We start from the raw sequence: 26,834 nt of genomic DNA, 5'->3' as shown, positions 1-26,834 counted from the left end.
GTTGCACAGGTATATTTTGTTGCCATGCTTCATTACCCCAGAATGGCGTGCCTGAAATGTTTGTCTCTTCTATAAACCCAATAGCTTTCCCAGCGAGTCACATTTGACAGAGCAATAGACAGGTATTCGCTTGCTGGCATCCGTTTGTAAAGCCTGGGCAATTATATATATATATATATATATATATATATATAATTCATCCATCCATCCATATATATATACACACATATACAGAGGAATACATGTATACACACATGCATGTATATATAAATGTATATATATGAAGAACATAAGAGGGAGATATATTATTCTTATTATTCATATATAGAGACTAGATGTGTATATATGAACTATATAAAAGATACACAGCACAAAAAATGCAAGCGTACGTAGAAAGAGATTTAAATGAAGTAAAACTTGTACAGAATTAATACAAGATAAAATAAATTATAATATGAATTTCCTAATCAAATGAATAAAGAAACTTCAGTCAGGAATATGATATTGGGGAAAAAAAAAGGTGGATATTCACTTACAAATAATTTATTTATAGGGTTTTTCACAGGGGGAAAAAAAATATAAGACACATCACTTTAGTCAGGAACTAATGTTAACAGTAGCCCAGTTCAAGAGAAGGAGGAAATGAGAGTCAGAGGAAGAATAAAATGAAGCATTTTATTTTTTCCTGGGGAAAAAGCATTATTTGGAGGAAAAAGCTGTGAGGGAAGAAATCAGCCCCAGCTGACGTGCTCCAGGGGCCTCCTGCACAAACAGCCAGCCAGGAAGGATTTGCAGGCATGTCTGTAGAGGGAGAGGAAGATTCAATAACAGCTCGGCCACCTTCATTAGTCTGAAACTAATTCACTTGCTAGTGCTCGGTATATTACTTAAATATATCAGATTGTTCACCTGTAACATGCCTTCTTCATGGGAGGGTGCGGCTGAGGGCCTGCTTGCTTCCCTGTGATGATGCTCTGGTTCCAGCCATACCGAAGATGTGCACACACTAGGACACACATGTCACTATAGCAGAGGAGGGACGACTAACCACGCTGCCAAATACTCCTTTAGGTGGAAAGCAAGCTGCAGACACGAGAATCGTGAGGTTGGTGCTGCTTCCCTGCCATCCAGGGAGAGGGCTAATGGCGCGGGGGTGGGGGGAGCCCGGGAGCTTCAGAGCTGTAACCACACAGGACTTGCAGGGTGGTCACATCCCAGCGTGGTAACAGCACTGAAATGACTTGATGGATACTATTTTCATTATTATTGCTTTAATGCACCACTGTGGACACACCGTTCTGTACAGTAAAAAGTAACACAAGCAAAACACAAGCCCTATATATGCAATTACATCCACTGCAGCTCAAAAAGAAGACAATTAGTGTAGTGCATTCCCCAGAAAGCCATCCACTGAGGTCAGAGTTCGGGTATAACATTTCCTTTCTCCTCTCCCCTCCTAGAGAACCAGGCATTAGCAGCATCAAATCATCTGCAGAGCACTCTAGCTAAAAGGAGCACATTATGGGAAAGTAACAGGCAATGTAATTGCCTAAACAAACAGAGTTTAGACAGAAAGACTGTGGTCCTGGTGTTCCTAAAATGTGGTTGTGTTTGGCTATTTTTGTTGTTGTTGTTGCATATTTTCAGTAAGTTTTGTCGTTGTTTTTCTAGTGCCTAATGTTAAGAAACAGCATAATACATAGTTACCTTGATTTATTGCCAAAATTAAAATACAAATTTGCACTTTTTTAGTGAAATTATAATGCATGCCTACTAACAATTAAGTGAGAGACAAAAATGATTTGGACTCCCATATTTGAAATGATTTTTTTTTTTTAATTATTGAAAACATCTGCAAAGCTAACTTCTTGCCTGTTTCACTATGCCCTAGTAATGCCTAACTCAAACGGGAAGCAGCTTAGACAGCTCATGAGATGCTGTCCTTGCTGTAGGAGTGGAAAGGAGGCCAGAAATACCAGAGCTTCTGTAGCTCTGCTACATTTCCAGCCCATTTGAGCAGACTGACATGGTTTCAATGGGGTTTGGCTCGGCATTTTCTGGGAAGTTGGAGTCTGTGATTCCTCCCTCCTTTCCAAGTGCCGCGCTGCAGTCATCCTCCAGAAGCAGTGTGGATGAGGTGCTACCTGTTACTAATGACTGCTAAGCTGCTGCTGCCTCTCTGTTTTTCACCTGTCCACTCTGGGGCTTGCTTGTGTGAGGAAGGTGGTTTGTCTGCAGCTGGTGCTAGCACAGTAGACTACTAACAGCTGGGGGTAGATATCCCCCTTGGGAATAAATTCAGAGAAAGGACATGGTAGCTCTCCTGTAACGCTGGCACCAAAATCATTGCTTGGTGGGCTTGGAAGTTTTCTCTGACATTTGTTTTTTCTCACCCATTTTTGTTGCAAGCTTTCAGAATGTGTTCGGTTCCAGCCAGCTTGTTTCCAGCACCAAGGATTTTGATCTTGGTTGGTGTGAGGCATCACCATCCTTTATCTGGTCAGTAATAGTCTCATACTGCTGATGCAATTGACCCTCCTTATGTGGGGTAACATCACATCAGGAACCCCTTTTCATGAGCCCTAGGTTTGAGAGAGGTGCTACAATTTCCACTGCAGAAAATCCACAGCCCTTTAAGATTTCTGCTATGAGTAAATTCATCCTTAAATAACCTGTGAAAAATCAAAAGCAGGGTGGGGTACAGGAACAGGGAGGAGAAGATTATGGGCTGAGAGGTGGAGGAAGTCGCTGAGAAGACAGAGGAAGCAGGCCATGTGGAGCTATAGGGTGAGCAGGACCTTTGGATTAAAACTGTAATACCCAGTGTGTTTATAACCAACGTTGTGGGGATTTTCTTTGAAGAAAATCCTCAGGCTACATAGTTGTCCAGTTCTTTGTTTGATGAGGTTTTTAAGAGTGAACAGTAATTAAAGCACTGGAATCAAAGGCAAGGGAGCAAGAAATCTACAGGTGCCCCAGCAGCTTGATGGTCCAGTGTATAACTTGGAACACAATTGGTAGGTTGAGTTTTATTTTACATTACCTGTGTATTCCCCTCCCTTTAATGATCTCTCTTGTGGTCCGACTTTCAGGGAGGCTGATGGAAATTGCTGTGAGCCCCTTCTTAAACACAGATAATGGTGGACGCAGTGCTGTGTTGGGTTAGTCTTCAGCCCCGTGTCTGACCTCCTCTGTGTGTGTGCATCTAATAACAAATATGTATGTTGATAAGTAGTATTTTATGAAAGAATTATTTGCTTAAGATATTATGTTGGCTTGGACATCTGCACGTGGAATGAAAACTGGCGGAGCAAAACAGAGTAATTCTAAAAGGTATGTGACCATATAAAGCTGGTGTGAGAGAACCTGCTGGGACGGTCGTGGTGAAATCAGATTGGCAGAAATAAGGGTTGACATGCTAGTCAGGAGAAAGTGGCCGATTGATAACATAACTGTGGTATGTTAACAGTGTTAAAAATGGCTATTATTAACTCAGTCTATTTATTTTAATTTGGAGGCTTGAAAGTCTTAATAATTATTTAGAAGTCATTTTGGTCTCTCTAATTTTGTTTGGGTATTTTTCCTTGTTTAGTTTTCTTTTTTGTAAGGCAATGTAGGCTGAGTGAGCTTCAAGAAAATGAAGTACCAGGGAGAGGGCAGAAAATAGTCTGTTATTTCATGTAGCCTAAGAAAGAAGCAACACCTTGGAGGTGAATGATAGATATTATTATAAAAGAGTTTTAGCTCAGGGCAGGTGAGCAGTGTGTTAATGAGGAGCCACCTCCTGCTTTCTGACAGATGACTGTCATTGTTCAAATGCTGCCATCAGATTGATTAATAACTGGGTTGTCCTGCCCTGCAGTTGGAGTAGACTGTCTTCATTCTTCCACTGATTTCTCTAATCTGCTGACCTGAAGATGACCCAATAGAGGTGGAGCTGAGATTAGCATTTCATTTCTTGTTGAACAACAAGATAAAATTCAGAAAGGAGGAAAAAAAAACAACTAACCAAAACCTCAAAAAGACTGCTACTGCCCCCTGTGCAACCCCCAAGCCTATTCAGCATGTGTGAGAGTAAAAGTCTCAGTCTTATGAATAGGTAGTTTTAGTATTTGAGACATTTATATTTTTAATAAAGATTTAAATCGGTCATGTTCATTCCTGCAGTGTCAGCTTAACCTATATGGAAAGATGTATAGGGTCTCTTCAGAACACACAAAGGAATGTAAAGACCTGTGTATTGAGGGGCAGGGGAATGAGCTGATATAACATAAAAATGCTTGCTTTGCCTTAATGTCTCTTAATGTTCACTAAATTCACTATTAAAAGACCAAATAGTAAACAGCATGCTTTGACAAGTGAAATACGGGCGTATTATCCCAGATGACTGTTATTATGTGGAAAGAATGGCAATTCTCTTTCAAGATTTGTGTAATTTTCTCTCCTTTTTTGATTTTAAACTCTTCTGAAAGCAATGGCATGGTGAGTTTACCTTTTTCCTTGTCATATGTTGGCAAGGTGTGATGGTTCTCATCTGCTTCGGGAGCACGAAGCACAATATAATAGTCAACTTGAGCCAGAGGGATCCTCGTAACTAATTAGGATTCAATTTTCAGACTTTTTGGAACATTGCTTTGGCCAAAAGTTACATGAAAATATCCTTCAAATAGCTTGTGAAATTGGCTCATTTCTGGCACTCTTTTAAAATTACTGATCCTTCTATTACATGGACCAGCTCCGCAATTTAAGACTTTTTTATTTAAATGCAACATTTATAACATTTTACAAGAGTACCCTTTATTCCTTCCATCTTCCTGGAGGACAAGGTCCCCCCCACTTTCTCATTACTTATAAAAGCAACCAAGCTTTTCTATGCTGGAAATCCACAATAGAGGAGAAAGCTCTTATGGGATTTAGCTAATCAGGTGCATAGACCTAGAAGCGCTCCCATTTGATTGTGTGTACTTTGTTCATGTCTACGTACTTTATAGAGTACTTTTAGTTGACTTAAAGTATTAAGCCACTTCTGAATTAGCTGTATTGTTTCTACAGAGGACAACCTTCCCTTTTTAACTGAGGCTTATGTTTTCAGATATAAGCAACGAGAAGCCAAAGCCAATAATTATCAGCTCCAAAAACAGCTTCAAATCTCCACACTACAGTTCTGAATCATGATTGGTGTTTAAAACACACAGCCTTGCAGCGTGGAAGATTGCTTTATGCTCACAAAATACATAACTAGGTGTTAGAACAAAACAAAAGCCAGGAGAAAAGGAAATAAGAGGTTTGTCAAAAGAAAAACGTAGCCAGCTGCTCATTTCTGATACTTAATATCTGTAGCACCATAGTTCAAATCATTTCTTTGCTGCAGAGTCATTTTTGAATGGTTATCTCTGCCTGCAGAATGTTGCTTAGAACAGGAAAGGAAACTTTAATGTAGGTCAGCCTATAATAATAAAGGGTTTTTGAACACTGAAGATTCCAAATAGTAAATCAGTTCCCCTTTTACCTAAAGCTGCATGTCTGTAATGTATTCATCCTGTCCTGTGCAATGTACGTAACGTGGTGCTTTATTCAATGCTGGGAGACCATCCCATGTCTCCACATGCAGTCTTGGTAAACTGGCATTTCTTTTCAAGGAGCTTCAACTTGGAAACATGTTCGTCATCCACTTGGATGAAGAGCCTCAGGGAGGTGTTGCTGTCCTCTTGAGCAAAACAATGGGCTGCAAATCACTTTCAGTTTGTATAAAAGAGTAAGCAGGAGGTTTCTTTGTTGCTACATGGATAATATTTAGCATAGGCCTTCAATGAAGCTGGCTGCCTCTGAAGTCCAGGCATTAGCACGTTATCAGGAGGCACGTTTGAAAGGGTGCCTTGGAGTTCCGTGAGTTCAGGTGAGCGACTTCTAAAACCCTTGAAGTAACTGCTATGGAAATTCTCCATTTAGCTAAAGGACACTGTTAAATCAATTCTGCTACATAGAGCTATGTTTGAGTAACATAAAAGCTTGGCTTTAAACCCATAAAAGCCAGGAAATTCAGGGTTAAGGCTGAAAATCCTGGCTTCAGCTCTGGCCTTAGCACATGGCCTTTTGCCAAAAGAATAACAATAATGCAAAAAAAAAAAAAAATTTGCGTTAAGGCAGCGGAGGTATACTAGATTTCAAACTCCACTGTGGCCTTTTTTCTTTACAACACTCATCTCTTCACTCACTTTTCTTTACTCTCTTTCATTACAGCAAACACTTCTCACATATTCTGCTTTAGATACCTGAGGTAATGGATATCTTTCTGTATATAGAACTGGTGATATCACAGTAACATAATCACTGTGAAATGGCAAATGTTGTCTTTTCAGCAATGTCCTTTCAGCAGTCCTTAAAATTCCTATCATAGGACTTGACAAACTGGTATGCTGCTGCATCTGAAAAATTCTTATTTATGTTATCTAGTGAAGCCCCTTCTACATAAGCTGTAACTCAGAAAGGAGGAGATCATCCAAGAGTTCCAGAAGGCAACAGAGAGATGTTTTGGGGGAGAGAGTTGAGCTGCATCTGCTTTCAGGAGTAGGACAGACTAATGAAGGAGCAGGAAGTTTTGGGGGAGGGAGTTGAGCTGCATCTGCTTTCAGGAGTAGGACAGACTAATGAAGGAGCAGGAAATTGGTACTAGGAGAGCAATTTAAGAGTCATGGTGCAGGCTGCAGCGAATTCACAAAGTGGATTCAGAACAATCCTCGTTTAGATGAATGGCAGAATACCCATCGACCTCAAATGGGGCAAGTTTTCAACCTCAGGCCCCCACAAGTTTATAAACAAGATGGTTAGCATTGCATTTGCATATAGGCAATCTTGAGGTCCCTATCTGTTTATTTTAGTTCCCTTTCCTGTAAACCCCCCCCCCCCCCCCCAAAGAAATATGGGAAAGAAACTTAACACTTGATTTATTCTGATGTACCTTCCAACATGTCTTCTTTGACTTGACACTTCTTATATTGGCAATGCAAGCACTAGCTAAAATGGTGGAAATGGGGACAGTGTGTGGAACTGGAGTCTCTTGCAGTAACTAGCTAAGTATTTGTTGCTGGTTTCACGAGGAAATTGATTTGGCATATTTAACGTTATTTCTTTATTTTATAGGTAATGGACTATTCCCATAGCTCTGTTATAAAATAGTGCATATATATATATATATATATATCACAGATTTACAACTCTGCTGTTTCACTAGGGATACACTTAATGTGGTATAAGTCTGTATATGACAATTAAATTCACATGACCCACAGACTACCTCACAACCCAAAATTGCCCTTTACATATTACAAGAGAACAATGATTACCCTCTAATCACTTATTAAATCTGCTTTTCCAATGAAATTTTGTCTTTCCAGGGCCTAAAAAATTGAAGGAAAAATCTGGTGTGTTTAAGAAAAACCAGTAATGTCACAGTGCCCATTATCTGCACTTCTGCTAAGTGTGCTCTAAAGGCCATTATAATGTTTCTTCCCCTTCACAAACTTATTGAAAGAAGAAAACCTTTTGTTCAGAAGGGTCTTATGTGCATAAGTGTCTAAGCAACACTGGAGATGGATCATTTGATGTGGTGAATAATATTGCACTAAACTAGCAATTAATGAATATGTTTGTTATGTGCATAGGTATCTTGTGCCAGATAAATGAGTCTTGGTTCCAATGATGACAAAAGCAATCTTCCTGTTTTTGAATTGGTAATAGGGTGTGGATGAGCAAATGTATAGTCTGTAACAGAGGGAATCTGAGCTCTGAATCTGCCATCACCTTGTGGTTTTGGAACACTCAACTGCTGGAGAAATTCAAAGTCTTACCTGGTGACTGGTTTGTTGCAACATTTTCTATCGTTGCTATAAGCTATACGTGCAGGAGCACAATGCTTTTTGCATTACACTTGAGATGCCCAGAGTCTATAAAATGAGAGATTGAGGCTTGGCTGAGTCAACTCAACATTTCATTTTCCTGAAGCTGATAAATACACTTTCATTTAATTTACTGTGGGAAAGTCTTTAAAAGCAAGGTCCCATGGCACTTTTGGTGGTAGCAGATTTCTGCACCTGGGTTTTTGGCCAAGGTTACTGTGTACTAGCTGTCCCCTTGACTGCCATTCTTCATCCCGGAGGTGACTGAATTTCAGTGATGGGTGAAGTGATTTTTCTGCTTTGACTTGGGATATCTTTGGAAACAAAGACTAAAATAAATGTAAGATATAATTAAACACACAGTGCAGATTTTATTTATGGGGGAAGGGATAGGCAACCAGTCCGTTTCAAACTAGCTTAAAAAGGAAGTACATTAAGCCATATTTTCTTCCTTCCTTTGCATGTTATGAACTTTCTTTCTTTTTTTTTTTGTTTTTAAATGAAAAAGAATATTTTTTTCTAAGGCAGAAGTGAACTACCCCTTTTTCTGAGGGTCATAAAATTAGCAGGAAGACCTCTTCATCTCCTAGCATGCAAATAAATTGTTCTGTTTTCCTCCCTGTCTCAGAGCTGACTCTGATGGGCTTCACCGTCCCAGAACATGCAATCCGTGACTAAATGGAGGGCATCACCTGTGCTCTAAAGGCCAGACTGGCACCTGCTAACAAGGTCTGCAAGGTAAAACATTGTCCCCCTCCAGAATCCAGACTTTGATCTCATCTTTTAGCAGCATCTTAGACCAGTGTGTTTATGTGGGTGTTCAGGCCTCCAAAGCCTTCACAAACAGCAACGGGCAGGACGCTTTCTTATGAAAAAGAAAAGGAAAAAATGCCAGTTTTCACTGGGTGAAACGACTATTTTCTGCATACTAGTTTGAGACTGAGCCAAAGCTGTGAAAGCGGACTATGATTTTTGACCCTTCTCATAACTACTTTCCCTCATCTGTAGAGGTGAGTAAAATCATGCTAAGTACACTGCACTTCTAGGCTCTGATGAGGAGAGTCAAACAAAACCTGTATATAGAAGTTTTAATGCTGATATGGCTAAGATTAACCTCGGATTGAGCCTGAGGTTTGTAGTTGAGATCAGCTACAGCTGCAACACCTGGACCAGAGTTTCACTGGAGTCAGGGGATCAGATTGCTTTGGCTTGGACCCCTACTCTACTGTGGACACTTTTTCATTAGGCTAATCCATGGTCCCCCAGATTGGCCCCAACATCACCCCAATTTTGTGCCATGGTTGATGAGGTGGTGTTGCAGAGCTGGAAAATACCCTCAGATCTCAAAAGAAAGATGCAAAGTCCTGTAACCAAGTTTTGCTTATTCCTACATGCTCACACTCATGGCATATCAGGAACTCAGGGCTGCCAATTTTTCAAGCAGTGCTAAAACATGTATTTCACATTGGTGAAAGGGAGGGACACCGAGCACTTAACCCTGCTCTTAGCCCTTCCCCCAGTTTTCTCTTTCTTGAGCCTGAATTCAACTGGAAGCATTATTTTTAGAGCTGTTGAATTTAACCCCAAACTCACCCACCCTTCCAGAATCCTACTGTTGTGCCACAGTAATGATGTAATACACAGTCATCCCATAACCAGGACTTGTACAGCACAAAGCCCATTTGCACCCATCAGAGTCTGCAAGGCAGCATCAACCGTAAGTCCCCGAACCATTCTTGCCATGTGGCTTGCCATGTATTATGAGTCTTTACCTCTGTGCGCCCATGCTCTGCAGATGTTTATGGGGATCCATTCAACATGGACATTTTCCTTATCTGCCTGTGCTGAGCTTAGGCTGGTGGTAGAGTCTGATTTCTGTCTTCCTATGATGAAAGAAAGAACCTTCCTTAGTGGAGAAGTGTTTCTTTTCTTTTTTTCTTTTTTTTCCTTATAGGTGCCTACCCACCCTTAACCTGTTTATTTTCCAGTGTAAAATGATTTGGGGTTGCCAGCCTGGTTAACAGACTGGTTTTGATCTAAAGCAATGTAGGTTTGGTGCATTGAAGACATAGCTCAACCTGAACCCCCAAAAGCAAAGCCCTGTTTTTGGGAGCCAGGAGGCTGGTACCGCATGGGCATGTGGTACCATGAGCTGGTACCATGCTGTCAGGCTGGGAATAGGCAGCAGAAAGAGGTTGGAAGGGCCCATGTTTCAATTATCTTGCCATTCAAACCCACTGTTTGGCAGTCTGTAAAATCCTCCCTAGCCTTTTAAAAAGTTTGTGTACAGATGGATCCCTTCTCCAGGCCATCAGAGTTCCTCGGGACAGGACCCCTCTCATATCTGGACGTGCTCTATTTATTCCCCACATAGAGACAGAAGAAAGCAGGGCCAGAAGCTGAGCTGAGCCTGCAGCAGTCTCATCACTAACGTGGGTTGATCCCCACCTGGCTCTTCCCTGATGGGGTGCAGCACCTGGCTGGGGTGCCCTGTCCATGGGCACCCATGGCAGCTGCCAAAAGTGTGCATCAGTCGCAGGATCTGTGCCTTGTGTCACACCCGAATATGGCACAGGTTCGTTTTGCAAGGATTGAGCAGGGATATTTCAGCATTGGCATCAGTTACCGACAGGCTTTCAGTAAAGAGATTTTTCCCACCTGCATGTTATAAAACCATAGCAAATGGAAACAGTAATCTCTCGACATTAAACAAATGAGGAAGCTGCATTCTGAAACTCATAAGTCACCACCAGCCTTTACCAAATAATAACAATTGCATTGCTGATGGCCCTGTCTCTCGCTGTTAGCACACTGAATGACAGCGAGTAGTGTGTGCTAGAGAGAGCACCTCATTTGCTCCAAGTACTGTGAGCATTCCTGTAAATCCACAGAGGCTCTTGATAATCTTTTGCAGGTGGTCAGATTTTAAATATTAGAAAAAAGTGGAGTAACATATTAAAACAGGAAGATAAGCATTTCCTCTGTTTGTTTTCTATTCATTTACTGAAGAGATGTATCTTATTTGTGTCACCTATTAGCTGGTTTTGTGAAATCCTGATGGACTGATGATTTCTTTCCCTTTTTTTTTTTTTTAAATTCTGATTTGCAACTCCACAAAACCATATCTCTAGTGCAAAGAATAGACTGGAGAAGCAAGATAACTACTTTCCCAACAATACCTGATAGCTTCTAGAAACAATGATAGTAAGATTTAATCTGAATAAGTAGCAAGATTTTAAAATGTTGAATAGAGGTTATTCAGATAAATACTACTTTTCCCAGCAGGCATGCACAAAGGGAAAGGCTGCCTATTGATAATTACTAGAAGATTGCAATCCAGTTATTGTGGCTGGTGGACCTCTACCTGATTCACATACAAAGGGAACATACAGGCATTGCATGTTCAGGAGGCCACATTCAAACTCATTTAAGGGGATGTAACTTTGGGTACAAAGAAATCTCTCCATCTCTGGCTTAGCTCTGCAGAAAACACTCTGCTTAAAAAATCTACCCACGCCAGACGATCTGACACAAAAAATACAGGGACGGAAAATATGTATGGCAGTGATTGAATTTTCCCCTTCCAAATGCTTAAAATATATCAAATATATATCTCACCCTCTTGAAATAGGTCCATTGGAGAGAATCTTCAGGGTTTCTGTTTAGTTTGCATTTCCTTGTAATCAGCAATCAGCTATAATGGCAAATACCCTCTCTGACTATTAGTGAGCATGGCCTTCCCCATGACCAGGGCAGGGTTTATGCAGGGAGGAGTGACTGGGGATGGATTTTACACTAAGTAGTCACAGTCTTTTCTACTACCACCTTGCTGTACCTGATACACTTGTCTTTTAAAAAGTCTTTCACACACATAACTAATTTTCAGTGAAACACCTGGCAGAACTCATTAGCCTAAGTTTATGGTGTAATTTGGCCAGGAATAAAGTTTCTGGGGCTACCAGTTAGAAAAAGGAAGCAGACCACAAGGAAATTGATAGAATCAAAAAAAAAAAAAAAAGGAAAAGAGAAAAAAAGTCAAGGTTAATTTATTTTCTAGTGATATATATATAACCTGGGATATATATATGTATATATAACATTAAAAATATATATATGTATATATATATACATATATGTATATATACATGTATATATAACATTAAAAATGGCAGTTATTTCCTCCTGTAATTAAGGATTTTGCAGAAAACAAACTTTATTTTTTCTTGCAATCTAATTGTGAAAGAAAGGATTGAGATGTTTATTGCATGATATACTGATTTTTCCAGAGATTTGAATGATACACCAGAGTCCTGAGACAGATTATCTTTTCTTAGATTTACCTAGGCCTTTGCCTGCTGATGCCAATGCAATATATTAAATTGTTGATTTTAAGCAGAGTCTGGCAACCTGCATATGAGAAGTCATTTACTGAAAGCCATCAAGCACTTGGGGCCTGTTAAGATCATTCTCTCTTTTTTTTTTTTTTTTCTGTTATCATGTATCATCATTTGGTGTTATATGGGATGCTCTGGGAAGGCAAACCTGGGGCTGAAGGTCAGGCCCTCACTGGTGAAGCAAAATTGTTACTGCCGCTTAGGTGTACACAGGAAATCAATAAGGTTGCTAAACTATCCTTTCTTAAGCAGGCCACTTAAGTAGCCATTCCCTTCCTCTAAATGCAAGTAACTGTTAATTAATTAATTTACTAAGCTATGAATATGGCTCCCTGTCACTCTGATCTTTATTCCTGATAGTGCATGGTGTTAAAATCCATGCTTCCTTGCATTTCTGGTCACCTGAAATGAGGTAAGCCTAGTCTGGGAACTCTTGATGTGGAATTGGAAAAAAGAAAACAGGAAGGTATATTCTTTCGTGGTACTTTTACTAATTGTTTCTTTATGAGTGGATTGTTCAAATTAGACCTCTCTCCACCCTTTGATATTAGTCCTATTGCTTTTTTTTTTGCCGGAAAATATGGATAATAAGGTTTCACCTTAAAGGCATGAGGTTGGACATTAGATGATGAGAGTTTGTTTCTTGGTCCTCCCTTAAGCAAGTCATTTTATCATTCTGCCTTTCTTCTCTCTATCAAATGGAGATAATGCCTTTCTCCCAGTTTTAGTCCGTACTGCCTGCCTGGAAATGTGAACTCTGGGGTGCGTGTTGGCTTCCACCAGCAAAAGAGGAGTCCATTTTAGGATAGAGCTGTCAGGCACTGTTAATCTGAAGGAGTCTGAAATGGAAAGCCTGGAGAGTGATCTTTCCAACTTTGTTGCTTGGTCTGGGATGAGCATAAGCTCTGTCTGCAAGACAGGAAATGAAAAAACTGCTTGAAACAGGCATCTACCCACACTATGACCTGAAACACAGGTCAGAAAAGCCAGCAAGCCTGCTAATACCTCTGGAGGAGACATCTGCTTGTGCTGGTGAAATGTGGGGGAGGGATGAGTGGGAAAGATTGTTTAATACATTGAACATATTAAACACGTATGTTTAATACGTGCTGCTCCACTTCGGTAGGTGTGGTGAAAATTTTGAGGTCGGGAACAGTCACCTTCTACTCTGATTTGTATGTTTGAATTGGTGAGGCAGCAAATGCAGACTGGAGCAATAAGATGAATGACAAAGCAGCTCATGTTGTTCCTGTGTCTTGGACCCTCAGCTATAAGGAGGCTTTCCCATTCTGCAGAATGATGGAAATAATGTTTTGGGCATTTTGTTTTGTCTCCCTATCTGGTCACTGACTGTTGCAGCATGAGTATTATTAAGGCCAGTCTTAAAAATGTGTTTTTAAAGTGCTTCTTTTTGTGATATCTCATAATTAAAGTTCAGTGAACAAGTTGAGTGATAACAGGGGAGTTCTGGTCTGTTTTATGAGGCAATACTCTAGTTCCTGAGTGGATGAACCGGGAGACCTTTCTCTCTTACATGGGAATTGGGTAATTGCTGGGAAAACCAGAGTCGTGTTCCTTTTGTTAGTGTACTGTAAGCTTTTAGAAATAAAGTAGCTGGTCTCTCTCTAAATAGCGACTTTCATGGAAACTCCGGTTCCCAAAGTTGCGACCTTCAGGCCACTGGAGTTACAGGCAGGGTCCACTTCCAGGCTCCACAGCTGGCCAGTCTGGCTGTGGCTGCTCAAACCTCTGGATCCAAGTGCTCAGGAGGCTGAAGGGATTAGGGATTCCTTGCAACTCAGATGCACTTCTAATTAGAAAAGAAATACCAAAAATACTTTTTAGGGAAGGAAATGGAAGCCTAAAAGCAAAATGAAATTAAAGGTCAGTCTTCAACTTAGTGGGCTGATGCGGAACATGGATTTAATAATAAAAAAATCCATTCTGAGGAGGAAACAAAAAATCAAAATTACTAGATGGATAAAAGACAGAATGGCTTAATATGTAACAGCATCCTCTGAAATATAAGGCAGAGGGAGAACGCGAGTGAGTTCAATAACTTTAAAAAAATAAATAGAGCTAATAGTTGAGAAGCACTGGAAAAGAGACTGGCTACACTTGGAGGCATCTACGGTGAGGTAAAACAGCAGTGGGAAATTAAATATAATATAGAATCAAATTTTGACAATATAGTGGTTTTTAAAAGAACAAAGAAAGAAACCTGCTCTACAGAATTTAATTTGAATCATTCTTGCTTCCTTATAGCATTTAAGCAAACCCGGTACAATTTCACATGCTCAGTTCGAGCTAATCAGAAGATGATTTATTAGGTTTTTAAATATTTCTTGGTTCTTTTGACATTTCAATAATACTGTTTTCTGTACCTATACTGCTGTTAGTTTGGAGAGCTTTTAGATACTGAACCTTTAAGCAGGCTTTAAGTAAGTCTGAAGCCAACAGAACATCATTATTTACTTTTATTTTCCTTTAAGGACAATTCAATCTTCCTTTCACAGTTGGTGCAGCAGCATTAATAAATTCTGAATTCTCTGCATTCAAGACAAAGCTATCGTTGCTGCCCAATATTTTGGATATCTTGGTGAGGGGAATTTCCCAGCTCTCGTGCTAAGCTACAAGCTACAGCCTTGTGAACATTTTTGCTGTGGCCTGTTAAGCTTCCCTCCCCGTTCCCAGGCAGGGCAGATAGCCAGCGAGAGGTGATGAGTGCTTTTCATGGTGAGGAACAATACACGAAGACTTTCCAAATTAATTTAACATTCACCAGGAACGCTGTTGGCCACATCAATTTAAGATATGCTGGCAAGCAGGAAATTATGCTGCATGTTGATGATGTTTCTACCCCCTCCCCTCACTGCTCTCAGCAGCCCCCTCCCCAAGACCTCCTACGGAGAGATGGAGGAAGAGAGGTTTTGTCTTTTCGCAAAATCTAATTGTGGTGTGTGGCTGGGGAGGGTCGGGTCGGGGGAAGGCCAGTTGCACAAGCTGCAGTGGCAAACCACAAGACACCTCCTGGTTAGTTCCGACCCCGTGGACCCAGTGTCATCTTTGGGCCCAGGGTCTCATTTTGGGGACACCATCCGGAGGAAAGGAGGTGGGAGATGGGCTGGTCAAAATGTCACTCCGTGCTGTTGCTCCCTGTGGAGGGAGGCATCAGATCTCATTTGTTGCCAGGGCTAAACTCACTGAAAACTTGCTATGATTTGCCACATTTTGCAAGATTTTCACTTCTGAGTGAAGTGAACACCCGCCTAGAAGCTACCTCCATGCCATCTGTGAAACAAAAAGCTGGAGTTCTTCCGGTGGCCATGTCTCGGGCAGGAGGTGGTGATGACTACACCCAGGTGCAGGACTTAGCACTTCTTGTTGAACTACATGAGGTTCCTGCCAGCCCATTTCTCCAGCCTGTTCAGGACCCGGAAACTGAGGTGAACTGGAGCTTTGCAAGATGAAAACAGGAAAGGCCCAAAGAAGAGGAGAGACAGGGTCTGTGCACATAAGGTCCAAAGTATGAGAACTGCAAAGATCAAGTGGGAGATACCCTGAGATTTCTAGGGGCAGTTTTACAAGGGATTTTATCTTTGAACTGCATAGAAGCAAACCAATACTACAGTGTTAGGGGTGACATAAAAACCTCAGTCAATTGGATCGAGTGCATTTAAGACATTTTGAGGAAGTGTGATGTAGAAATAATTAGGAAAATGGCTAGCAATCAGAAAATCATTTACTGTTTATATGTAGTACATACCTTCTTGTTGTGCTTTGTCATGTAGAAAATACAGACCTCTAGATCCCCATGTTATTCCTAATTATACAGTCCCTGAAATTATCACCAAATATTACATAATCAGTCAGAAAAGACACAATTTCCAGAGCTTAGCCCTTAATCTTATTTCTTAATTTCTTCCCACTATTCCTGCAATTCTTTTTCTTGTCATATTGTGACTGCAGCATGGCTTTGACTAAACTCTGCACTCTCTCAAGTGCTTTGCATTTATCTCTTGACACCCTGTGGCCCGTGAAAGTTTCTTAAATCAGCAGTGGGAGCATTTCAATAGTAAGAGTAGAAGACCTAAAAGCTTCAAGTTGAATTCAAATGAGCAGTCCGGCACAAGTATTTGCACATCTAGTTAAATTACCCTGTAGTTAAACCACGCAACGTGACTTTTGCTCTTACTGTGGTCACTTGCAATTGTTGAGGTTACTGGAAAAAAATCTAGTAAAAAATGACATGCTTCAGTGTCAAGAAGTTGGGTCCCTCTGAGTGACTGCAGTTTAGGGCTCAGAGCTGCAATTGAGTTACTGCAGTTTAACAGGTTACCATGCATCAGCTAAGCTGCAGAAACAGTCCGTGTGTGTCCTCTTCGCCTTTGACAAATGTAAGGTGATATGACTTAGTTTAATCTATTTTCATTGCAGGCTAAATTGAATTACCTCATATTTATGATGGGCTATAAGGGCACTCAAAGAGAGTTATCTAGGTTCAACTGATCTCTGGTAACTTGCTTAGCCATGGTAGCCTGACTGTGGGTATAAACCCTGAGCCACCTTGTGCTCGTAGGAGAGAGCTGACGTGACTTCAGTGGACACAGATTTATAACTCCTGATGAAGTAGTTTGGGATGTGGTCAGCCATTGACAGAATAGCTGGAATTGGCTTTCAAAGGCATAGAGATGTTGGCAGGGTGCTTTTTTGATGGGTTTTTGATCCTGGACCATAGTTGTCTTCCCTGGTCTTCAGAGTCTCTATTGGTTTGAACTGCAGAAGCACAGAGGCTTGCTTGCCTTTCCTTTCTTCCTCTTTTTTTTTTTTTTTTTCAGGTAGACATTTGGGATAGAGTTGGGCTGATAGCTTTAAGTCCCTGTGGGTTTTCTGTGAGGGTGCTTTGGTAGAGTCAATTAGCTTTAAATTTGGTTGTTCTGCCATAACCTAAGTATTCCAAATTTAAATGTTAAGTGTTGCACTGAATGTTTAAATAATTCTAAAAGCACTTGGAGCATGGGATAAGTGCTGTAAAAATCTAAATAAATGAGTAAATTAGTTAACAGCATATGTGGTAATGCAAACTGCTACATGTGTGCAAAGAGACAGAGCTATGCTTGAAATGGTTGCCAGAGTTTAAATTTCCGTGCTACATGTGAAACCTCTTTGCATTAGCAGGGTGCTTTTTTTTTTTTTTTTGTAGCATTTAGCCTACTGTATAACTGGGAGAAGAAGATGAAGTTGGCAGTTTAGACTGTCAAACAGAGTTTTCAGCTCAGCAGCAAGGTTCAAAGAGATTAATCTGAACTCAGCTCTTTAAGTTACTGATCTCGTACCAGCTGGGTTTGTGGCATTAAGATGTCAATAGTACAACAGAATTTAACTAACAGTTTCATCACTGACATCATCTTTTCAAGGTACAGATGATTGCCTCCTTACATACCAAGACATATTTCTTTAGGACAGGACTCTGTATGTTTTCACACGGGAGGGAGACTAAGGAGAGGGAGGTTGTGAGAGTCTTGAAGTGAAGCTAATTAGAAAATGTCCTAATTCATAAGTGGTTTATTTAATCAGGTTCCAGCAAAAAGGTGCCCATTTCCACCTGGCACAAAAAGCTTTTTTTTTCCTTTTTTTTTTTTTTCTCCAAGTCCCTCTCCCTTCTTTCAGCTGGCACCAAAACAAAATAGCTAAGGTAATAATAAACTGCCCTATGTGCAGTGGCTTTATTATTTTTAATGGTTCAACCTTGAATGGAGTAGCAAAGCCTCTTGGAAGGGCAGGAGGAGTTGATAATGGAGTTTCTTCAAATCAATCCCTCTCCCCCCCAACTCCATACAATAATTATTAATCAAGGGTAGGTGGACTGTCTTCTCATGAGGCTCTTTTGGTAATTCCCTTGGTCCAACGTAGGCTCTGTGTGGTATTGAGACTCGGTGAAGACGTCATTGATTTGGCAGTCTGATCACCAGTGTTCTTTTAAAAGGGCAGGAAAAAAAAGATGAAAATACTAAAAGGAAAAAAAAAAGTGCATCTAGTTTAAGGATTTGAGAGATTATTTCAGTGGGTAGATGATTTTATTAATGAAACAGACTTTTGGCCTATTCTACTTACAGGATTGGTCTCTTGTCAAATGGGCTTTGCTACTGTCCTTTGGTGCTGAGGGGCATGGTGGGGGATGCAAGTGGAGGGGAGGATGATAGACTTTCAGGGAAAATAACTAAAGCAATGCCCAAATGTGAAATGGTTTTCTTTACCAAATAATGATACAGTGAATTTTGACTTAAATGTTCTCTAAAAGCTTCACCCCCCCCCCCCCCCCCTCCCCGCCCCGTGCTGTAGTGGCTGCTGCACTCCCTTGAAATGCTGTGCCTTTGAAGGAAATCACAATGTAATCCTTTGGTTAGGCACGTATTGTCCCTTAATGACAGGCATTACATTTGCACAGTACCATAAATCAAAGCTACGGGGCTGTTTTAAATAGGCTGCAGATGCATGTGGAGGTTGGCTCTCTAAGTGGCACTTTGCTGGAGGAAGAAGGGGGGAGCTATCCCACCACCGCCTCTCCAGGTAGAGTGGAGCCAGCTTGAGGGGGTGCCCATTGCCACAGTACGTTCACCTCACCTGGGATTTAGCTCTACATGAAGACCTGTTTAGCAGAAGGAAATGCTTTTTGACTGCAACCTCTGAACGGTTTAATTGGGATTTAACTGTGCCTATTTTTTCCACTCCATGTGGGAGTCTGGAGGTCTGTTTACAAGGTGTGTCATATCCTCTCAACCCGAGTCCTTCTCCCCCCTCCTTTCTTTTTATGTTCTGGACAAATAGGCAGAAAGATACTTTTAAAGCAAATGTGTGTAGAAAAACCCACAATTACTGTCCCTGATTTTTCTGTGAAAACTTTACAACAGCCGTACTGAAAAATCTTCCCCTACCCCTCCTACTCCTTCTAAGAGAACGAAAAAATCCATCAAATTAACACATCAATGAGTTGATTGTAATCTCCAGGGTTCAGTGTAGCACTTTCTAGCCTCTCAGACAGGAGGCCAGCATGATTTATCAATGCAAACCTAATAGCATCAATATGAATCTAACTAAAAATCAATATTTCATTACCAAATTGTTAGTGAGAATGAAGAAAAATTGCCAGAGTCAGAGCATTCTCTAGGGTAGGAGCATCTGGAGTTCAATGTGACAAGATGAGTGATGCATGACTCGGGGCCTGGGGAAGGACACTGGGAGGACAGGCCACTACGTAAGGCCGAAGACTCACGAAGAAAGCACTTACTTTTTTTTTTTTTTATGCTTTCTCTAAGAAGAAAGAAAATGTCTGAGAAGGAAAAATGGAAGGCATGCTGTTGTTTACTAAAACTGATGCAAAGTAGCTCAAACAACTGAAATGAACAGACCAGCCTCTTCTGTGGACGCCTATACAGAACTGGGTTTCACAGGAGACAAATGGGGAAAATAAATTCAGTGGTCCAAATCCTGATTTCAGCTACAAAGGACTGAAATTTATAATAGCTTGCACAGTGGAAATACTTTGGTTTCCTGTCCTATGTAGCTGAAATTGGATTTGGTGACCTTACTCTGGATTTTATGAAATTTCAGATTTGTGGTGCGTCTCAATAGATTGCAATTGAAATGTAGACTGAAATCTGCTATCAAGAAGGCAGCAGTGCTCAAAACAGTATGTTTGCTTAAAAATGCATCCCAGCAATTAATGTACTTTTTATTTAAGGAAACAGAGCAAGAACTGCATGGAACAGTGCCAAAAATAGATTCAAAGCATAACTTTATATTGCATTATGTCATCGGTCTATTCTGGCAGCACGGTTAAGATCTTGCATACAGAGCTGTGGAAAACGAATAACAAAAGCACTGAAATGTAACTTTTATTCAAGTTTCTTAGCCTTGTTTTTACAAAGGTTCAACATATATTGGCAGATGATTGGTTGAAATTTTTGTCTTGGTACCTTTTGTTCACTTAGGATGTCTGAAAATTATCTGAATATAGAGCAGCTCCTGTACTATTTAGCATTTCTGTTGGTTTGGGTTGGGAACAAATATGCCATGAGACTTGTGGAGCTCTCAATATCTGTATTTTATATAACTTTTAGTCTTCTGTGGGGAAAAGTAGGAGGCTTTCTGTGAACTTTAAATCCACAACTCTGGAATCAGGTTATGGGTGATCCTCTCAGCTTTTAGCTTTCAAAGAAAAAGCATTGGGAAAGAATGGTCAAAAAATGCATTCCAAAGGCTTGGAAACCAGAAAGAAAACATCATCTTTTCTCCCAAACTATTCTGAAAAGAAAAAAAAAAAAGTACTAGTTACTCTTTTTTTTTTTTTTCATTAAAACTGCAGAGGACAGTTCTGAGGTTTCTGTAGTTCTTCTGTGTCCTCATTTGGCTAAGTCGCTAAGTCTACTCCAAACAGCTCAAGTAAAGTCATTCCTGCCTTTTCTTTTCTCTTTTTTTTTTTTTTTTTTTTGTGGGGGTGGGGAGAGAAATTCCAGGCGAGTTGAATGTATTGCTCAACAAAATTTGTCCTAGTCCTTGTGTTTGCAATTCTGGCAGGCTGTGATACATCAGTAATCTCTAATTCCCTTACTCCCTAAGAACTGTCATTATTTTATGTATTGACTAATACAGTTGTCTCAGGGTAAATTTCCCCTGAAATCGAAGTTTACTTCTTGCATTAGAAGTGAAGCCTACTCCCTTTTATAACTGACAGACTCCTTTTATAACTTTGCATTTATTGGAGGCAGTCAAACTAGAAATGTATGGAGTTTTTTTTTGTTTGTTTGTTTAGTTTTATGTTTTTGTTTTTAACGAGGTATTAACTGTACTTTAAACTGAGCAAATAGGAAGACCAAATACCTATTTGATGATTTCATTTTTTTTTTTTTCTGGAAGATGAGACATGAAGGTATCAGTAAACAGAAAAGTCAGAGTCTTTGTAAACAGGAATGCCTTGAAAGCACTGATGCCAAAAAAGCTACTATTTTGTTTCCATTAAGATTTTATGCAGGCCCAACCACCGAATGCACGTAATATTTTATATGAATTTAGAGACGTTCTAATAGATACTTTGCAATACAAAAAGAAAACACAAGGTTTAAATAGGCTTGCCATGTTAACTGAAAACACCCTTAAATCAATTTTAATGAAAAGGCATAAATAATACCACCTCATTCACCTCTCCAAGCAGCCCAACAAACTTTTGAGGGATAAATCAGTTTCTTTCTTTATTGTTTGTTCTTTCATGGTTTCCACTTCATACCCCTCTTCCTCTATAATATCTGCTCATGTCTCTTCTGCTATAATTACAATAAGGTTTGGTTTCTATTATATTTTAGAATTTGAAATCAAGCCTTTTGACTCCATAAATATAAATGAATTATTGGTGGAAAAAATAGAGACAATAACTTTACCTGCATGCAGAGAGCAAATGGGAACAAACATAAGATAGAAGTCAATTGAGATGTTCATTTTTTGTTTATTAAGAATTTTCATTTTTATTAATTTACATTTCCCACGTTGTTGATAGAGTTGTTCTCATACATGTTGAAATTTTACCTGGCGTGAGTCTGAAACTGAGTGACTTCTTTGCTGCAGGTGAACTGGTTGAAAGCAGAAGACAATCAGACTAATTTGGGTATACAGTCAGGACAGAGTCTTGAATATTCACTACACATTTTTTGGAAACACTGTACTGTGCAAATCCTTGCACTCAGACTGATTCATACCATCTGCCAGCCACTCACCCTTAGTGATCAGTGAGAAACAACTAAAATAATTAGAAATCTAACATCCATAACAGTTTCAGGAACTGCTAAACTTAGAGGGGGAAAAAAAAAAAAAGAAAAAAAGGAAAAGGATCCACTCTTAAAAATCATCTTACATCAGCAACTATGCAATGTTTTAATGGAAAGGCTTAACTTCATTGGAGTACCTTGCATAATCATTTGCTTCAGTTTTGCAAGGGGAAAATTCCATTGGCGCTCATATCACAGAGGCTGAGTGATAATGGGGTATGGTAGAAGACAGCTACAAGATCAGAAGAAAAACACTTGAATCCCAAGCAACCCCAAAACTGATTGCTTCTACTATTTGGGTCATGTTTGTATCTGCTTAGCAGTGGCACTGATTTCCTAGGCGCATTACAAACTGGGAGGCTCTATCAGTGTCCTACAGTTGGACGGTGGGCAGTCAGGGGAACCCCTTTTGCTTGTGCCTCTCTGCTGCCTGGCTTCTTCATTTCCAAGATGTGGGAAGGCAGAAGAGCATGGGCTATTTCTGAATTCAAGTGCTGGCATCACCAATGTGTGAGAACATGGCAACCAATTAAACTGCAGGCACTTTATTTCTCATTACGTCAGAAATGTGCCTTCTGCTTACCTTCAACCTGTGCCTTTTTGACACCAGTGTATAGGCTAAGCACGTAAGGAAGAATTATCTCCTTAGCCTTTCATTGGTTTCAGAACAGTCCAGTTATGACTGTGGTCACTCTCCTCAGAGAGATTTGAACATTTGACATTTTTGTTCTTGTGGATGTGCATGGAAACTAAATACTGGGCCTATAAGCTGGAGTGAATGAAAAGATGGATTTATTTTTTCAGTTACAACTGCTTGAAATCTGTGGGCACAGAAAGCTTCAATTGAGATTTTCCCTTCTGATTGAGGGAGGAAATCTAGTATCAGAAAATGCAGGGAATCACCTATTTAATAATAACAGCTAATGATAGATATTGAAAGCTACAGTGTGACTTAGAGCCATGCCCTGCAAGGGGTAACTTGTAGTCACCCTACTCATTCAGCACTTGTTATCTGCTGTCATGTTATCTGTAAACAAAAGCTGGGTTCACTTCATTCAGTCTCTTAAGTCTCTTTGCCTTCATTCCCTTCGTTCCACTCAGTAGAAAGTGAATGGACTTTCTGGCTTCTGTTGTTTCAGTGCTATGCTTTCAGCTCCTTGAAATCAGTTTTTGTTCATTTTAGCTTTTTGAATCTTTTTCTCTCACTTCCGTCCTACTCTCCTCCCCTTCACTCTGTCACCTCTTCATATTCCATGTTCCTTCCAACCTCTTAAGTTTAGATTTTTGTTTTATATCTTTTGGTTCACTCATAGTTTTGACCTTCTGGTTGAATTCTTGGTATTCTAATTTGATTCCTTGATTCTAACCAGCAGTATCTGTGGTTCTCTAACCTGACTTTTTAGTGTTGCCTGGGAAGTGGGTAGGAAACAGGCCAGCTGAGAAGCTTATTCTCTATAATGAATATACGTCATGGTATACTTGATAGAGTCCTTGATAGGACTCTCTTACAGGAGGAGTAGCTAAGTAGTAGCTAAAACATCGTGTTCTGTGCAGAGTAAACACTTTGGTTCATTGCCAAGTTCCTGTTTGATTATAAAGAAATTGGAAAGGGACATCCATCTAGGTCTAATAAGGCAATTGTTCATTTATTTAGGGAAAAAATAATGAGGGGAAAAAATGCTATTAGAATAGTTGATACATTTGGCATTTTATGTATTAATTTGCATATCTTGTGGGTAAAATAGACACCTGCTAAATGTATGGTGTTACTGATGGTAAAAATGGATTCTTTTCACAGGTTTGTTCTTTACAACCAAGCAGGCTTAAGAATTTTGCGATTTACATAACACAGCATAAATTGTTTCACAGTAAATCTGCTTAGCAACTTTATTTATGGAAGAATGACGTGCATTTTCTATGACACCTAATACTTTGGGTCTTTATTTTGACAAAATTGTGGTTTTGCTCCCTTTTTCCCCAGCTGTTTATAGTTGAGACTCATTTAGAAGTTTGTCTAAAAGGTAAGTTTCATTAGAATTCTGTTATAGTATAGATTTTTGTGTTTAAAGTATTAATGTGTGGTATTTCTACGCAGTGCTTTTTATTTATTCTTTTCCTGTGGGCTTTCAGATGCAAAGTAACATGAGATCTGGCCTTTTAAAAGTATTTAATTGCTGGGATGGTGAATCTGTCATGAAAAATCAAGCCACTTTTATTATTTTGGTGACAGACACTCTTTTCTTCCCATTTTAGACATACATCCATGATTCCAGGTCCCTTCTCCATTGGTGCATAATAGGCTTACTATTTGTATTGTTGCAAGACTCAGAGTTTATATTTGGGGTCTGGTTGTGCTAAGCGTGGAAAAAACAATGAAAAGACATTAATTCCTGATCTCTCTGGTCTCTGACCTGTAGAAAAATCTTGCCTTTTCTTCCTGTACTTGCTTCAAAGTTTCTGCTGCCGTACAGCTAGGTGATGTGCTTCAAAGTGCTACCTTGCACACAGCTCACTTGGAAGAACAAACTAATCCTAGCAGCAGTTTCTCCAGCACCCTGAGGCTTTCTTTTCTGCCTGTCTTCTCCATACACAACCGGCTGATGTGTACGCACACACGAGTGTGCATGAATAGCTGCCCGTGTTCTCCCCAGCTTGATGTAGCCCAGATATGTTTTCTTTCTGGTTGGATGCTTACTTGCCTTTTCTTTCTCTCTCTGTGCTTTTTGTCAAATTTCTCCTGTATTTGAGGCAGGTCACTGAATAAGCTAATAGTGGGACTCTGGTGGTTATAAGCTCATGTTCTTGAGTTGTTCTGTTGAACTTGGTTGTGTTATTTGCTCTTTTGACATGAGAAGGCTTTTTCCAAGGGCTTTGGAAGGTCTCTAGTGGTTTGCCATCTCCTTACAGGTACTTTGTATATTTGTCTTCAAGGATGACTTATCTTCTGGAGCACTGAAGGAATTGAGTTCTGCCGAAGAAATTATTTATGAAGATTTTCCAAGTTGCTCAGAGCTTCAGATGGAGGAGGTAGTAGTAGAAACACTGTACTGAGAAAATCCTCTGACCATTCTGGCATGGATTAAGAAGGATTCTTTTCTTTCTTTCCTTCTACTCCATTCTTCTTCTATTTATTTATTTAAATCTTTTTATTTATTTATTTATTTATTTAAAATATTTACTGAGATAGACCCAAGTCTCACCCACAGAGTCTTTTCTAAAAAAGCAATAGACTGTGTCAGAGGCTCCTTTTTCTTGATGGGGTGAATTAACCAGTGCTAAGCACAGTGCTGCACTTCTGCATGTAGCTAAATGATAAACTTAAAAGCCAAACTGGTCCTTCTGACCCACAGCCGGCTGTAGAACTGCTTGGTTTAGGCAGGTGTGACTGCACAGTTGCATGCAAGTGAAGGCCTTGCTGTTTCGCTGCACTTTCTAGATAGTTTACGTTGTTGCAACTTCTTTGCTGCTGTCTGAAATTTAGCAGGGAGCAACAAATTCTACTCTGCTGTCTTTCGGTAAACACTCCTACTAATGGATGTGTAAGGATGGACTTTGCATGGAGATTCTAAGTCAGAAATGAGATGGTTCAGGTAAATGATTTATCCAATACCACTACTTGCTGGACTTGAGGGGAAAGCTCAAGATTTCTGTACTAGAGCAACACTTAATATTCTAGTCTGTGTGGTCTGAATAATGTGGTGTGTAAGTTTACAGTGTAAAGAGGAATAGGCACTTTCAGTTCTACAGATGAAAAATGTTTTAAGGGCAAAGTATCTTTAAGAGACTCATTAACTGACAAGAGGATTGGATGATTTGTTGATCTGGAAATAAGGCATTAGTCTAAATTTCAGAGAGACACAGAGTAATCTACAATTGTGGCCCTTATTTTCTTTGTTAACTTAGGCATGCCACTTTAACCATAGTGCTGCCCACCTTGAAGACTATTTTCTCCATGTCAGTGTTGCACAGCTTGGAGCTTTCTTTATCATAATTAGTATTTACTCCCTTTGTAGGAAGCTGTTCTTAGGAAAGGCAAATATCTTTCCTTTCCTCCTAATTTACTGGCTTCTATAAAACCCTGACTGGGAGTCCAGAGATACAGGAGCAGGAAGGCACGTGCAATGCTGGGGACACATTTTCTGTAGAGAGAGAAGACCATTTGCATACAAAATGAAAAAGACCATACATGCTATATTGGTAAGACTCTGCTGCAGGAGGTAATTTTGTGATGTAAGCACCACATCTGAAGTATTTACTGTCCTTGTGGACATAAATTAAAATTTAAGCAGAATTGGCTCAAACCTCCACCCTTTAGGTGTGATAAATGGCATATATGTGTTCTTTGCAGCTTTTAAATGGGAAATATTTTTAGACATGACATAGTCTGTGTGTTTGAAATAAAAAAACCTACAATGGACTACACAAGACATAGACTCTTTGTCAGACTTTCCCCCTTCTCTGCTTCTCCTGTTCAGTAGTGCTGTCCCTGCAACATACCTGCATATCACATACCTGCATCAGCTCATGTGCAACTCCTCAGTTTTCTGGGCACAGATAGTGCAGAATGATTTGAAATGAAAGTCCCTATCTACGTACAGAAATCTGGAAGCTTTGCTTGTGTGAAGAATGGTTAAGAGAAAAAAAAAAAAAAAAGGCAGAAACCTTCTACTGTACTCTGGCATCTATATGCTTAGCTCCAAATTCAAAATGAGGGAGAGGAAAAAACA

The 26,834-nt window shown here is 39.9% G+C and overlaps 1 protein-coding gene across 1 annotated transcript in view; it reads left to right on the top strand.

Annotated features, from left to right (window-relative positions):
- Positions 1-2,668: 2,668 nt before the first annotated feature.
- The window catches only part of LOC310893249 (uncharacterized protein), a 35,309-nt gene continuing 11,143 nt past the window's right edge, over positions 2,669-26,834 (top strand). The window contains exons 1-2 of the mRNA XM_083821940.1: positions 2,669-8,633; positions 25,039-25,137. Of these exons, the coding sequence (XP_083678066.1) occupies positions 8,574-8,633; positions 25,039-25,137 (159 nt within the window). The 5' untranslated portion in view covers positions 2,669-8,573. The remainder of the gene's footprint in view (positions 8,634-25,038; positions 25,138-26,834) is intronic.

This window comes from Anser anser (assembly GCF_964211835.1).
Source record: "Anser anser genome assembly, chromosome: 2".
NCBI classification, from domain to species: domain Eukaryota; kingdom Metazoa; phylum Chordata; class Aves; order Anseriformes; family Anatidae; genus Anser; species Anser anser.
This window is presented reverse-complemented; position numbering and strand designations above follow the sequence as displayed.